This window comes from Pyrgilauda ruficollis, unplaced genomic scaffold (genome assembly GCF_017590135.1).
Source record: "Pyrgilauda ruficollis isolate IOZ18807 unplaced genomic scaffold, ASM1759013v1 scaffold188, whole genome shotgun sequence".
Lineage (NCBI taxonomy): Eukaryota > Metazoa > Chordata > Aves > Passeriformes > Passeridae > Pyrgilauda > Pyrgilauda ruficollis.
In genome coordinates this window covers 38114-53573 of record NW_024517873.1, presented here as the reverse complement: position 1 = coordinate 53573, position 15460 = coordinate 38114, and the positions used below count along the sequence as shown (strand labels likewise).

Genomic DNA, 15460 nt, shown 5'->3' with positions numbered 1-15460 from the left:
CCTGGCCCTGTCACCCTGCCCCCAGCATGACCTGCCCCGAGGAGGTCAGAGGTGCCTCAGGGTGACATCCTTCTGGCCCCACTGTTCCCGCACGCCCTGTGGGGTTCCCCAAAGGATCCCAGTGGGGTTCACATCTGTCCCTTCCCTCCCTGCTCCGCACCCAGGGATGAGCCATCCTGGATTTTGGGCTTTGCCACAGGGAATCCTGACCCCAGTGCATGCTCAGTGCTCTCAATTGTTCATGTCACCATGTCCATTTAGCATCCCTTCTCCCGGGAGTTGTGATTTGATTTGGAGTTTGGGGGTCGTGGCTGACCCCTCCCCATGCATGGCTGGACAGCCAGCTCTGGCTTTGTTGTTCTCAGGGACAATCAGATCCTTCCCAGTGCTGTCTACTGGGACAAACTGGTCCCTGCTGGGTGCCCAGCCTTCCCCCTATGCCCCCTGTGCCCCCTGCCCTCCTGCCTGCTGCTTGCAGACTTTCTAACCCCAGGGTTTTGCTGCAGGGGTTGATAATGTTTTTGAGGAGGTTTGGGTTTTTTTTTTGGTTTTTTTTTTTTTTTTTTTTTTGGCTTTTAAGGCCCAGGAGTCATGGCAGAAGCTGAGTTTATGCTGAGCTGGAGATTTGATGACATTTGGGGATATCCAGAAAGAAGCTTTGGGGATGGAGCCATGCTGCTGCCTGGGGCCCAGGGGGCTTGGGCAAACACAGTGCCAAAGGATCTCAGGGTGGGAGAGATGGCTGTGTGGGAAGGGAAGCATCACGGGGGGCAGGTTGCAGGAATTCAGCTCCTGGAAATAATTAATTTCAAGGCATGGAGATTACTTCCCGATTTACTTTTTTTCCCTAAACACTATTTTTTAAAATCCTTAACTTTGATCCAAAGCCAGGCCTTTTCTTGGGAAACGAACTCTGGAGCTTCTCATGAACACTTTCTTTTCCAATGAGACTTTTTTTCATCCAAACGAAGGCTTGGGGTAGAAAATAAACCCAAGGCTGAGCCATGGTTGCAGCTCAGAGCTGGTACCAAGGCAGGAGGGTGGCATTGTGCAGCAGTGGGTGCTGGGGTGGGGTGGATCAGACAGATTGAGCTGAATTATGAAAATCTTCCCGTTTGGAATCTTCCAGAATTGCTGTTTGGCTTGGAAAAGATGGCTTTAAAGTGGTGTGTGATAATATGAGTGTGTGTGTGTGTGTGTGTGTGTGCACAAGTGGGCAAGTGTGTGTGTGACTGGAGCGGGTCTGTGACATGAGTCTGTGTGACAAGAGCATGTGTGAGTGACTGGAGTGTGTGTGTGACACAAGCATGTGTGTGTGACAAGTGTGTGTGTGATGAGTATGTGTGTGTGTGATGTGTGTGTGTGTGATGTGTGTGTGTGTGTGTGTGATGTGTGTGTGTGTGATGTGTGTGTGTGTGATGTGTGTGTGTGTGTGTGTGTGTGTGTGATGTGTGTGTGTGTGTGATGTGTCTGTGACAGGAGTGTGTGTGTGATGTGTGTGTGATGTGTGTGTGTGTGATGAGTGTGTGCCCCACGTGTGCCAGCACACGGCGATGTGCTGACGCTGAGTGGAGCAGACACGTCCTGCTAGAAGCAGCTCTGCTGCCCCAGGGCTGCCAGAAGCAGGGAGGAGATGCCATGAGACAGCACCAAAAATACACTGAGAGGCCTTGGTGGGGTGGGAAGAGCCTCTGGCACATCACTGCCTGTGGGGCAGGGCTCTGGGGTGTCTGGGGGCCCCGAAGCTCCTGGCAGGATGGTGTTTGTGGGGGGGAGCACTGTGGAAATGCCATGTGCCAGAGCTGGGGGTGCCACACCCTCCTGGTCCATCACCAGGACTTGATGGGGGTCTGGAAGTGCTGTGACAGGCACTGAGGGGCAGAAGGGAGTGAGAGGCCCCCAGGGTGAGGGGAGGGAGGGAGGGAGGGAGGGAGGGAGGTGGTCTCAGTGCTGACCCCCACCCTGGGTTGGGCCCACTCCGCCATTCCTGGGGCAGGGCTGTTGGGAAGCAGAGAGCCAGGAGAGTGGATGTGCTGGGGAAGGGGCTGGGGCTGAGCCAGCTGCTCCAGCCTGAGCACCTGGGGGCTTGCCTTGGCATCTCAGCACTGCCCAGGGTGATCCTGCCTCCTCTGGCTCGTCATTGGTGCAAGGCCCAGCTCTCTGTGCCTCAGTTTCCCTGGCAGGAAGGGCTGTGCCCACTGCTGCCCACCGTACCAGTTCCTGGCCCATCCCTGCAGTACCCCCAGGGCCTTATCCCTGGAGGAGGGAGGGAGATGGCAGTGGGGCTGTTCACAGCTGGGCCTGCCTGCTGCCCAAACTGGGTCACCCTGCCTGGGCTGTCACCTCACGGGGCTCTGTGTGCACGTGTGGGGGTAGCGGGGGTGTGCAGGTGTGTGAGGGCACACGTGGGTGTCCAGCTGCCACACCTCCTGCCACCAGGGGCTCCAGCACTGCGCTGTCAAGGGGCTGACCCACCCCAGGCCTGGGGCTGCTCTGGGAGGGTCAGGCCCTGCTGCTCGTTTGGCACCACTCATTAGTGATGAGGGATCAGCGTGAGGGTCAGGCCAGGGCACTCAGTCCCACAGGTACCCTTGTGCGCACATCTTCCCTTGCTGTTCTCTGCCTCAGTTTCCCTTGGCATCTCTGTTCCTGACGCCACTTTCTGCTGCTCCCTGCAAAATGCAGTAATCCCATGGCAGTAACATGGTGACACCTCTCCTTGTGCCACAGGGCCACCAGGACCAGCAGGATGGCAGTGTGAGCCCATCACCTGGCTCCACGGCAAGAGGAGGCAGACGGGGACAGGATGAAGGCCTGTCTGAGCTCATGTCCCCAGTGATGGAGGTGGAGGTCTCTGCTTTATGCTCATGTGGGACCCCTTCCATGAGGGCCAGCATCTGGAGAGGGTGCTGGTCCCTGTCTGGGACCGTGGCAGCTTCTGCAGCCCCTGAGCTGGGATCACTGCCCAGATCTGAGCATTTTTTGGGATGTCATATTTGGTGGCTGAGGAGGGAGGGGACAACGATGGGGGGTGACAAGGACAGTGTGCCCCACCTGCTCAGACGCGCCTCTGAACATCCCGGGGGGGAATGCCTCTGGGGGGGGTGTGAGGTAAATTCTGCACCCCAAAGCCACCCCCGCTTTGAGCTGTGCAGGCAGGACACAGCTCCCCCGCCCCAGCCAGACGACCCCACCCTGCCAGGGAAAGGAGGGCACCGCAGCCCCGGGCCCACCCCGGACAGCACCGACCGCCCCTTCGGGCAGGACCCCCCGCCCGTTCCGCGGGGCGGTGCGGCTGTGCCGGGTGGTGCGGCCGTGCCGTGCCGTGCCGTGCCGTGGGGGTGTGGGCGCGCCCTGCCCGCACAGGGATCCCCCGGAACCCCCGGAACCCCCCGGGATCCCCCCGGAACACCCCGAACGCTGGTCCTGACCCCAAAACTCCACCGGGAGGGACGGGACTCCCTCCGCGCCTCCCGTCGCCCCATGGGGACGGCAGGGGAGGGACGGGACTCCCCCCGAACCCTCCCTGGCTCCCCTCTCGCTGTGGGAAGGGGGCTCTTCCCGGAACAACTCCCGGCCTTTCCTCATAACCTCCTAGCGCCGTGGGGCGGAGCTGCCCCCATAACTTCCCATAGCCGGGGAGGGAGGGGGCTCCACTATAAAACCCCCCCGGGCTCCCTCCGTGGCCCCCTCCCGCCTTGGGGAGGGGGCTCGCCCCTCGCCGCCCAGCCCAGCCTCTCCAGCTTGCCGCCCCCTCGGAGCCCTGTTCTTCCCATCCTGCCCCCTTCACACCTCTTCCCACACCCCCCTCAAGCTCCGACCTCCATGTGCTCACCCCCAAGACACCCCTGCCCGTACACCCCCCCCACAATCCCCATATACCCCCCTACTCATCCCTCCCAGGGCCCCACCCCTCACTCCTATCCTCAGGCACCCCCATCCTGCAGATGCAGCCTCTGCATTCCCAACCATCCCCTCATCAAAAACACGCCATCTGTGCCCCCAACACCCCACATCTATCCCCACCCCCCCCAATTACACCCTGAAGCACCCCCAACCCCTAAAATCCCTCCACTCGCAAACATCATCCATCCCCATCTATGTATCTCTACATTCTCACTCCCCTGAACAGACCCCATGCACCCCAAATCCCACATTCTCCCCAGTTCCCTCTGTGAACCCCTAAATACCCCCTCAGATTACAGCCCGAGCCCCAGCCCCACCTCCTGCAGCCCCCTATGCCCCTGAAGGTGTTGCCCGACCTGGGCATGGGGATGCTGGTGGGAGTCAGGGCATCTGGGGGGGTCAGGGTAAGAGCCTGGGGGTCTGGTGGTGTGTGCCCAGTTAGGGGATCTGGTGCTGGTCACCCCATACTGGGATGAACTGGGGGACTGCACAGGTAGGGGATCCCTGCACCCAGCACACTGAGCCCTGCCCAACTCAGTGCACAAATGAGCCCTGCAAGTTTGGCCTCAGCCTCGCTGGTCAGTCTGGATTGAATGCTCAGTAATGGGGGGACAGAATTCGGGTGGGGGTCCCTTTACCCCCTTCTCAAGGCCCTATGACATCCTGATGGGGATGGGGTAGTGCTCGTGTGTCGTGAGGTCATGGGATGGAGGTGGCAGAGTGACAGCTGGGACAAGGTGGGGCATGGAGTGTCTGGGATTCCCCCACCCCAGGTGAAATCTGGAGGAAATGGGGCTCTCCCGGTGCTGCCTGAGTTCATCAGGATGGGGGCTGTGCCCCCTTCCACCCCCTGACATGTCCTTGTCCTTGAGGTGCTGTCACAGCCCCCTCTCTGGTGGCAGTGCCACAGATGGCGTGCCCCTGTGTGCCCCCCAGCCAGCCCCAGATTTCGGGTACTCTCCTCTGGCAGGGGGGGTGCCTCTTTACTGCCACTTAAAGGACTGTCACATGTGGTGACACCCTCGGTGACGCTGGAGGTGGCTGCTGAGAAACAGCTTCGAGTGGGTTGGGGCTTCCCCCAGTGCCCCGTCACCACTCGCTGGTCACGCTTCTCATGCTATTTTTGGGGGTCGCGGGGGCGGGGGTGCCACCCCAAAGCCTCCCCCCGGCTCTCCCAGCCCCTCCTGGGGGGCTTCGTGCCAGGGGGTGTCCCTGCATGACAGGCACTGGAGTGACCTGGGAGTGTGGGGTGAGTGGGGACAGGAGGGGGTGTCTGGAGTGGCGGGAGGCAGACGGACAGATGGACAGGCGGGCGGACGGGCATCTGGAGAGACAGATGGAGAGACGGAGGGACAGATGGATGAAGGGGGTGGGAGACGTGATCACAGAGGCTGAGGGGTGGGTGGGTGGACTGACAGAGGGGTGGAGGGACAGAGGGAGAGGAAGGACAGAGGGTGGGTGGAAGGACAGACGGGTGGGTGGATGGATGGATGGATGGATGGATGGATGGATGGATGGATGGATGGATGGATGGAGGGTGCATGGAGGGTTGGACAGAGGGTTGGATGAAGGACATAGGATGGACAGGGGGATAGACATACGGATGGGTGAGTGGACAGAGAGTGGGGTGGACAGGCAGAGACATTGGTGGGTGAACAGAGAGGGGAGTGGACAGAGAGACTGGTAAATGGATGGACAGAGGGATGCACACACAGGAGATGGAGAAATGGTGGGTGGTGGGAGTGGGTGGACAGACAGGTGAATGAATGGATAGACAGAAGGATGGGTGAGTGGAGAGACAGGAAAATGGACAGAGGGGTGGGTGGATGGACAGAAGGGTGGGTGAATGGAGAGCCAGGAAAATGGACAGAGGGGTGGGTGGATGGCTGGAGGGGTGGAAGGATGGATGGACAGCAAGATGGATGGCAGATGGATGGGTGGATGGCTGGAGGGATGGGTGGGTGGAGAGACTGGTAAATGGACAGGCAGCAGGATGGATGTTCAGAGGGATGTCTGGACAGGCAGAGGGGTGGACAGACAGTCAGGCCTGTTGGGGCATGCCAACAGCCCAGCCCAGTTTTCATGCCATTCCCAGTCCAATCTCTGCCAGCTGCCTCCTGCCTCAATTTCCCCAACTGGTCAACACCCCCTGAGAGAAGCCAGATCACCTCAGCCTGGGAAGTCCCCAGCTTGTTGATGTTACATGAATGTCACACTGTCCTCAGCTCCTTGTCTGGGGACTCAGGTTGAATTTAACCCCAGAGTGGCACCCCAGGACTCGCCACTCCTGTGCCAGCTTTGGGGACCCTTTGATGGGTGGGAAGGCAGCACATCCTGCAGATGGTGACAGCAGGACTTCTCCCTGGCAGGAGATGACAGCCAGGAAAGCCACGTGTTCCCTGGGTAATTGTTTGTTCCTGTCAGCTTGGGTATTTTTGGAGCTTTTCCTTCCTCTGCTCTCCCGTTCCTTTTTGGAAGCAGCAGCTGGTGAAGAGTAGTGGGTGCTCCTGGGCCCGGGGGAAGGGGGATCCCTGTCAGCTACAGGCAGGTTCTGGCTACAAATGCTCTACTGCAATAGAATATCAATTTATAATATGTATAATATAATGTATAAATACATTCTATTTAATTTACATAATCATTACACACAGTGATGCCAGCCATCCCCAGACAGCCTCCAGGCTCCCAGCTTGATGTCACTCGAGGATCTTTGGGATCCCAGAGCTTTGTGCCAACCCCCCAAGTGTGAATTCCCCATCTCTGGAGCCCTGTGATTCCCTGGGAACATGGCTGCCAGTGACGTAGCTGGTGACCTTCCTTTGGGCAAAAAGCCACCAAGCGTGTCACCCTTTCGGTGGCACGGAGCAGGCAGCCGAGTTAGAGGGTCCCCAGTTGTTTTCCGAGGTGATGAGTTCCCTTGCCTCAGTTTCCCCGAGGTTTCTGGTGCCACGTGGCCTCCTCCCAGCCCTGCCAGGCACGTGGCGCTGGCGGCAGCCCCACGTCCCCTCCAGCGCTGGTGGCGGGTGATAAGCGGCTGGCGAGTGGCACGTCTCCGAAATCAAATTACCTTTGATGTCGCCAGGGCTATTTTCATCCCTGCTCGGTCACGTTGGTCCTGCACCCGCTGGCACCCGCGTCATTTAAGCGTTCTCCGGGTGCTGTGTCATTCCCTCCCCGCTTGGTCCCCTCCCGACAGCCCCGAGGACACCTCTGGGCCCCGCCGCCCCCCCGGCATCGGTACCTGGCTGTGCTCGGCTCCCTTTGCCCTCCCCACTGCAGCCAGAAGCTGGGGACCGACCCCCACCCAACGGGGTAAAGCTGGGGGGTGTCAGCCAGAATCGGGGGGCTTTTCCCATGGAGCTGAGCAGGATCGGAAGGCTCCCTGCACCCCCCAATGGCAGGATGGGAACCAGCCCCACACGCCCCCATGGGGGAGACAGGGCTGGGATGCAGTGGGGGTGTTTTGGGGCTGTATAGGATTTTGGGGGAGCAACCCACCACGGGGCGGGAGGGTTACAGGTCAGGGAGGGTTACAGGCTACCGACCCACACGGTTTCCTGCGGGAAATGTGGGTCAGTGGATGGGAGAGCCTTAACCCTGGTCCTGCTGGGCTGGTGCCACCCAGGTGGGACTCGAGTAGGGAACAGCATCCCCCAGACCACAGGTTTTCCTCTGGATATGGATGGTAACATCATCTGTTTCTCCAAATAAATCCCAAATCAAAAGTGTGGGCTGAGGGGGAGGTAACATGCCCTCAACAGAGGCAGGCTTGTCATCTGGGGTTGTAAGCTGTCCCAGAGGAGCAGGTTTTTTGAGGGAGCATTTTCTCCCCTCTGATACCCACCTCCAACTCATCTATGATCCACCCTCACTTGGCTTGGGGGATCCCAGCACTTTTCCCACCTGGCAGCTGGGGGGCTTGGGGGTCAATCAGGACTGAGGTCCTCCTACCCCCTTGACACCCTGGTGGGAGTGCCCAGCCTTTCCCCAGTCTCAGCCTGATTTTCTTCCCTCCTTTTGTCCCCACAGTTAAAAAGGCCAAGTATGATGGGCCCCAAGGTAAGTGAGACCTCACCTGAGGGGAGAGGGTGGGGGGATCTTGGGCTGGTTGGGTGTGGCAGGATCAGAGGAGGGGCTGGGGAAGGGGGGCGAGGGGACCCTTAGCACTGGAGGCATCATTTGGCAAGCTGGGGACACACACGCAAATGGGGGTGCCCTGGACTGGTACATCTACCAGTCCTGACAGATGTAGGATCCCTCCTGGGACTGGGGTGCTGAGGGAAGTGTGTATAGGGGTGGCAGGGGCAGTGTCAGGGAGTGGGGACACACTGGGTGTCACTTCACCCTCTGCTTGTTCCCACAGAGAAGTTTAACACCTACGTGACCCTGAAGGTGCAAAATGTCAAGAGCACGACCATTGCAGTACGGGGCAACCTGCCCTCCTGGGAGCAGGACTTCATGTTGTGAGTGTCCAGGGGTCCCCTGAGCTCCCCCATCCCTGCTGCTCCCCCTTGCCCCCATAAATAACACAGGGAGTCTCCCACTGCCCTGACCCCAGATCTGAGGGTCTCGCCTGAGCCTGAGGGGACAGGTAGAAGCTGGGGTTGTCCCAGGAGGCTGCTGAGACCTGAGGGGGGTTAACTTCATGGGGGTAACCTGATACCTTTCCTGTCCCCAGTGAGATCAATCGGCTGGACTTGGGCCTGACTGTGGAGGTGTGGAACAAAGGGCTCATCTGGGACACCATGGTGGGCACGGTGTGGATCCCCCTCCGGACCATCAGGCAGTCCAATGAGGTAGGGAGGCAGGCACAGGCACCTCCCTGCTGTCCCCCAAGGGACATGTGCCACCCCCAGCTGTCCTTTGGGCCAGGCAGAGCCTTCCCCGTCCTGCCTGGGGCCACACCCTGTGTACTGGGGTTGTGGGGAAGTGAAAGGGGGGTCTGGGAGCTCTCCTCACCCCATTTCTACCTGACAGGAGGGCCCTGGGGAATGGCTCACACTCGACTCCCAGGTCATCATGACCGACAACGAGATTTCAGGCACCAAGGATCCGACTTTCCACCGCATCCTCCTCGACACGCGCTTTGAGCTGCCGCTGGGTGGGTGGCCCCGGCCCTCGGGCTCAGCCGGTGTCCTTCCTTGCCCTCAGCCCCAGGGATGCTCTTGAGCTTAGAAGCTGAGGCTGAGGGTCTGATCCTGTGGCCCCAAAAGCTTGAGGGCTGTTTTGGGAGGTCTGTGCACCAGCTGGGGTCTTTGCCCTCACAGATATCCCTGAAGAGGAGGCCAGGTACTGGGCCAAGAAGCTGGAGCAGCTTAACGCGATGCGGGACCAGGATGATGTGAGTGCTGCCAGGCCTGGGGTGAGGGGGCAGGGGCAGTGCTGCCAGCAGAAGCTCTCACCAGTCCCTTTCTCCTCAGTATGCCTTCCAGGAGGAGCAGGAAAAACCTCTGCCTGTGCATGGCTCACAGTGCTGTAAGTGCTGCCCTGTCCCTGCCCCGCTGTGGGACCCCCACACCCTCCTTTCCCACACCGAGGAATTTGAAGGGGTGGGCTCCACATCTGCTTTGAGGCATTGGACCCCAAACCAAGTGGGATTCAACTTCAACCCATACCTGGTCCCCATCCCCGTTCCTGTTGTCCTTCCTGTGTTTGCCAGTGTTTCTCTGCTGTTTCCCAGCTTCACAGTGGCTGAGCCTTCCTATGGGTGGAGGGGAGCAATAGGAGCAATGGTGCTGATGAGGACAGTTCTTCTGGGGCAAGGGGCAGCAGGCTGATGTTGGGGGCTGCTGGATGAGGGCCCTGCAGAGGCATTTGGGATAGCAGCTCAGTTTGTCCCAACGCATGCCTCAGTTCCCCCTTCTGTAACCACCCCAGGGGCATGCCCCTGTACCCACCCTCAGGCCCTGTCCCCTGTCAGTGCCACCATCCCTGGCCATAGCACTGTCCCCAGCCTGGGTCAGTGACACCATGCCCACACCAGCACTGTCTCCAGTCCAGCTTGGTGTCGACATGTTCAGGCTCAGGCAGTGTCCCAGTGCCAGTGTGCCCCATCCTGGCTGCTGTCCCCAGGGCAGTGTCCCCTACCCAGTGTGCCCTCTGGGGAGATGCTGGTTCCTCCCAACCAGCTGCCTCCATATTTATTGTTTCTGCCCCTTTCTTTGTAGGCAACTGGAATTATTTTGGCTGGGGAGAACAGCAGAGTAAGTATCCTGCCCACTCCTCTCTTCCCAGCCTGGGCGTCCCCAGCACATCCTTCTTTGCCTGGCCCAGGGCTCAGAGGACCTGGAGCTTGGGTCTAGCCTGTGGCCTTGTGCCATGACTCTGTGTAGACTTGGGTCTAGCCTGTGGCCTTGTGCCATGACTCTGTACTGGGTGAGGACAGTGTCACCAAGTACCCTGTCCTGGGCAGGGCTGTCCCCGTGGGCTGGTGGGGACATGGCACCACGGAGCTCTGTGCTCTTGGGGTGTCCCAGTGACAATGAGCAGCTCGGGCTTTGCCTCTGTGATGGAACATTGGTGGGGCAGAGGGAGGGTCCCTGCCCCCCTGCCCCCATCCTCTTCCCCCTTCTGTATGTTCCAAATTCCCTCTCCATCTTCCCGTCATCCCCCCAAACCGTTCCTGTGCTGATAACATGTCAGCTCGTCCCTCATCCTGCCCTGGGCCCACCTCCCCAGCACGGGCCCACAGTGGTGGGGACACAGTGGTGGCACTAAAGGGTCTGTGCAGGGTGGGGGCAGATTTGAGCCATCCCCTGCCCCGCTCACTGTGGCCTCTTGCAGACGATGACCCTGACAGTACCGTGGATGACCGGGACAGTGACTACCGCAGTGAGACCAGCAACAGCATCCCCCCACCCTACTACACCACGTCCCAGCCCAACGCCTCTGTGCACCAGTACCCCATGAGGCACCAGCAGCAGAGCTCCCGCGACTCCTACACTGACTCCATGCAGAGCTACGAGATGGACTACTCGGACCAGGCTCCCATCAGGTAGAGTGGCCACAGCCAAGTCACCCTGGGCCTGGCTCTCTCAACCTCCCCTGCAGGTGACAGAGGCCAGCAGGTCCCCAGGGTGATGCCAGGGATGGCACTCCCAGTGCGGTGGGTGACAGAGGGAAGGATGAGGTGAGGAAGAGCAGGGTGGTTCTGGCCCCATCCAAGCCTTTCCTTCTCACTGTGAAGTTTTCAAATTCTTTTGGGTCACTGCCCTCCTCTGTCCTCACTGGGTTTGGGGCCCCCCACCCCTGGCTGTCCCTGCTGGGAGCTGGGCAGTGGAGCGTGGGGTGGCTGGGGACACAGACGTGGCAGAGCCCAGCCCTGAGTGTCAGCCCCATCCAGGTGGACAGAGCCTCCCTGCCAGCGTCCCCACGGCAGCAGGGGGTGGCGGGTGGCGGTGGGACCTCGCTGACCATGTTCCTCTCCTCCCCTGGCAGACGCTATGGTAGCGTAGACTCTGCCGCAAACGGACGCAGCGACGCTGAGTCCGGTTCTGAGTCGAGCAGGCGGACCAGCCGCCAGCCTTCCCTTGAGAGCAGGCGGTCCCTAGACCTATCGGATAGGTGGGTCGCTACCTGTGCCGTGTGCCGTGTGCCGTCGCAGAGTGCTGTGGTCGGTCCTTGCAGCCATGGTGAGGCCAACACCAGTCCTGGCAAGGGCGGCCTTGTGCCACCCTCCCCACCCTGAATCAGCCTGGTACAGGGACAGCTTTGGGATGCTCCAGGTGTCCCCCCAGCCCCTCTTGCTGCTGCACCCAGTTCATGGGGTGACATCCCGGCATCCTGGTCCCACTTGCTGCCACTGCGACTGTCTGGCAGCACTGCTGCCTGTTCCTTGTCATGTCAGTGGGTGTGGGACTGGGCCCTTGGGGACTCAAATGCCATCCCCTGTTCCTGGTCATCTGCCAGGGTATGCCTGTCTGGGCAAAAGCTTCATGCAGTGATTTGGGATCCTACGATGTGCCACGAGCACCTCTCCCAGCTCTGGCCAGGATCAAGATGGGGAGGTGTGGGGTTTCAAGTGTGAGCTGTGTCTCCTGCATCCCTGTACCCCAAGTGCTCCTTCCCAAGGTACCTGGATGATGCCAGTACCCGTCCCAGCTGGGACCAGCCTGAGCCATCCCCCAGCACTCTCTTCCCTGCGGTGTCCCCTGGCTTCCCACAGCCTGGTTCAACCACTCTGGGCTCTGCCCAGCCCAGCCCCTCGCCTTTGTCCCCCCATGCACCCCCTGAGCCCTGGCTGCCAGTGCTGGAGATGTGGTGTCGGCCTCTTCCTCGGCATGTCCCTGTCCTGTCTGCATGTCTGCTTCTGTCAGCCTGTCCCCACGGAGCCACGGGGCTGCCCTGTCCCTGGCAGCCTCCGTGGGCACAGGGCCCCTGTGGGCCTCCCAGTGCAGGCAGCTGTGAAAGGAGAGGGCTAGAAGGGCTGGGGGGGCAGATGGGGTGGGGTAAGGAGTCTGGCCTGGCAGCAAGAGCAGAGAGGAGCCCCCTGGGTAGGGATGGTGTCAAGAGGAGTGAGGGGGTTGAGGGGGTGTCTTGGGGTGGGGGTACCTGGGAGGGCTGCGCGGAGCACGGGTGACAGATCTGTGTGTCAGGGGCAGGACAGGGTGTCTGGCAGCAGCGGGAGGCAGGATCTGGCTGGGGGTGCTGCTGCCCCCACCCCTGGCTGGGGTGAGCCTAGGAGACAGACACTGTCAGCCCCATCCCCACTGTCAGCCCAGGCACAGGCAGGGAGCTCAGAGTGCCCCTGCTTGGGGGGCTGGTTCCAGCCGATGGAGTTTCCTGGTTCTGTGCCTTCAGCTCCCAGGATGAGGAGCCCAATGCTCCCGATGGGAGCTGCACATCCTCCCGCCCCTGGTGCAGGGCCCCGGGGCTCTGCCTGGGGTGACACGGACCCATGGGAGCCCTGTCCTTGTGTCCCCTCGCCCCTCAGCCCCACAGGGAGCAGCCGCTACGCCTCGTCGGCCGAGCTGAGCCAGGGCAGCTCCCAGCTGAGCGAGGACTTCGAGAACGAGAGCCTGAGGGACTCGGAGCTGGACGAGAGGGACGGGGACTCCTACCACTCCTGCCACAGCTCCGTCAGCTACCGCAAGGACTCGCCGCGCTGGGAGGAGGAGGATGATGATGATCTCTACCTGGAGGAGGAGGAGGAAGAGTTCATTGAGGACTACAGTGAGACTGAGGAAGGCTACCCCAAGGAAGAGGAGTTGGAAGAGGAGGAGGAGGAGGAACTGCGGGAGCAGGACACCTATGAACCCCCTGAGCATGAAACATACCCACCACCACAGAAACCCCTGCCACAGCAGCAGCAGCAGCAACAGGTCCCACAGCAGCAGCAGCAGCAGCAGCAACAGCAGCAGCAGCAGCAGCAACCCCAGCTGGTCCCACAGCAGAAACCTCAGCAGCAGGAAAGGAAGGAGGAGAGGAAAGAGGAGAGGAAAGAGGAAAGGAAGGAGGAGAAGGACACCTCTGCTCCCCAGGAAGCCCCTGAGGCCCTCCAGGCCCAGCGGGCAGAGGAGGAAGTTCCCCTGCAAGAGGCAGCCCTGGAGACTGAGCCCTCAAAACCAGCTGAGAGGTAGGAGGGGAAGCTGACCTGTGGTGTCCCTGGGATGGCATTGTGCCTGGAGGCACTGAGGATGCTCTGGAGGTGGCTTAGGGGTGGAGCCACCTCCAGGTGGCTCAGGATGGAGCCACCTCTGGTGCTTGGCGCAGGACCAGGGACCTTCTGCTGTATCTGGAGCTTTTCCAGGTGCCTGAGCCATCGAGGTGGGGGAAGCCCACCTTGTGCCACCCAGGCAAGAGCCAGCACCCTGGGCATGCTGCCTGAGCCCAGCCTCCCCCTGTGCTAAGCATGGCTCAAGGTGTTCAAGAACCTGCTGGGGCTACAGGGCTGCAGGTTTATAACCTGGGACAAACATGGGGCTGGGGGAATGGGATCTCAGGGCTGTGATTCCTCTCCTCTGGTGCAGGCTCTTAGCACCCTGGGTGGAGCTTGGTCAGAGGAAGAGATTTCCTTTGCAGAAGTCAGTCCTCTCCCTAGGCCTGGTAGAAGCTCATCCATGGCCTCCTGTGGTGTACAAGTGAATTAATTGGTGGTCAGGTTCCTGGTGCAGCATGTGAATAATTCATGTCTTGGAGACAGATTGTTCAAATATCATTATTGATCATTTCCATTTTCAGAGAGTGTCACTCCTCTGTGCAGAGGTGAACTGCTGTGATGGGCTTTTTCAGCCTTTTATTTAGTTTAAAGTACACACCAGGAATGGAGAATCTCAAATTTAAACCAATGTATAATGAGCTGTTTTTAAAAATTCTGGATATTTAGTCCCAAGACCTAGCAGGCACCTGAGGGCCTCAGGTCATGTCTGCCTGCAGTATCCACTGGGCAGGGGACTTAGAGGTCCTGTGCTAGGATTTGGGGACTGTGGATTAGTGCTGGGGACCATGCATTGTGCTGAGAATCCCAGACTGTGTTGGGACCCCAGATTAGTTCTGAGGGCCTCAAATTAGTACTGATGACCCCAAATTAGCTTTTGGGACCCTAGAGTAGCACTGGAGATTGTGGATTACTGCTGGGAATCACAGGTTAATGCTGAGGATCCCAGGTGAGCACAGACAGAGCCCCCAGGTCTGAGCAGGTTCATCTTCTGAGCGCCCCATGGCCTCTTCCCAGAGCAGTTCTGGGTTCCTCTCTCCAGTGTCACATCACACCAGGCTCTCCAGGAGACTGGTATGTTTGGAAGATTTCTTTGCTTTTCCTCTGTGTCTTGATTTTGTAGGAGAGGAGAAAGAACCCCACAACACCCAGCATGTCCAGGCAGACACTTTTCCCTGGGCTTGGAACCAGTGGGGTGTTGGGTGCTCTTTACCCAGGAAGCTGTGGTGGGAAGTGGCCGGAGGATATTGTGCTGGGGAGATGGGGGCAAAGGATGTTTAATTCACATGCTTGTGTCACCAACTGTCCCCTCTGTGTCACTTGGGTGCCCAGGGCAGGGTCTCCTGAGGGTGGGGAAGCTTCTGGCTTCTCCTCAGTGTTCTGCCCTGATTGTGGTTGCCCTTTGCAGTGGGACCTGCTGCCTTTTCAGTCCTTCCTGGTACCAAGAGGCAGTTTTGCCATGGCCACACTGTCTCAAGGAACATCAGGATCTCCAAATCGCAGCCTCAGACGTGCTGGGGGTGTGGGGGCTGCTCCCCCTCCATGGTGCTGTGCTGGGAGGTGACAGGGGATGTGTGTGCTTGCAGGGAGCCAGCAGAAGAGGAGGTGCAGGACCCCAAAGCACGAGCCAAAGCCAACTGGCTGAGAGCCTTCAACAAGGTCTGCATGCAGCTGCAGGAGGTGAGGACCCCCTGGCCACTGCCACGGCTTGGGGCTGGGGGCACAGCCCCTTTCCACACCTGGGCAGCTTCCAGGGACATCCACGGACTTGGTGGTGCCAACAGTGGTGCCCACAACCCCATTCCCACCAAGTGGGATGCCCCAGAGGTGCTGGGAGTGCTGAGGATCCCCTGTGTGTGCTGCATGCATGTGCTGGTGCGAGACCCCCCGCCCTCTCCC

General features: G+C 59.8%; 1 protein-coding gene across 1 annotated transcript; it reads left to right on the top strand.

Moving 5' to 3' along the window:
- Positions 1-7941: 7941 nt before the first annotated feature.
- Positions 7942-12862, top strand: LOC121352376 (protein unc-13 homolog A-like). The gene is made up of 9 exons (XM_041465266.1): positions 7942-7965; positions 8270-8369; positions 8585-8702; positions 8884-9007; positions 9174-9247; positions 9327-9381; positions 10074-10109; positions 10690-10900; positions 11344-12862. Exons 2-9 carry the CDS (start codon positions 8365-8367, stop codon positions 11591-11593), a joined length of 873 nt encoding a protein of 290 aa, XP_041321200.1. The 5' UTR covers positions 7942-7965; positions 8270-8364; the 3' UTR covers positions 11594-12862.
- The last annotated feature ends 2598 nt before the right edge of the window (positions 12863-15460 follow it).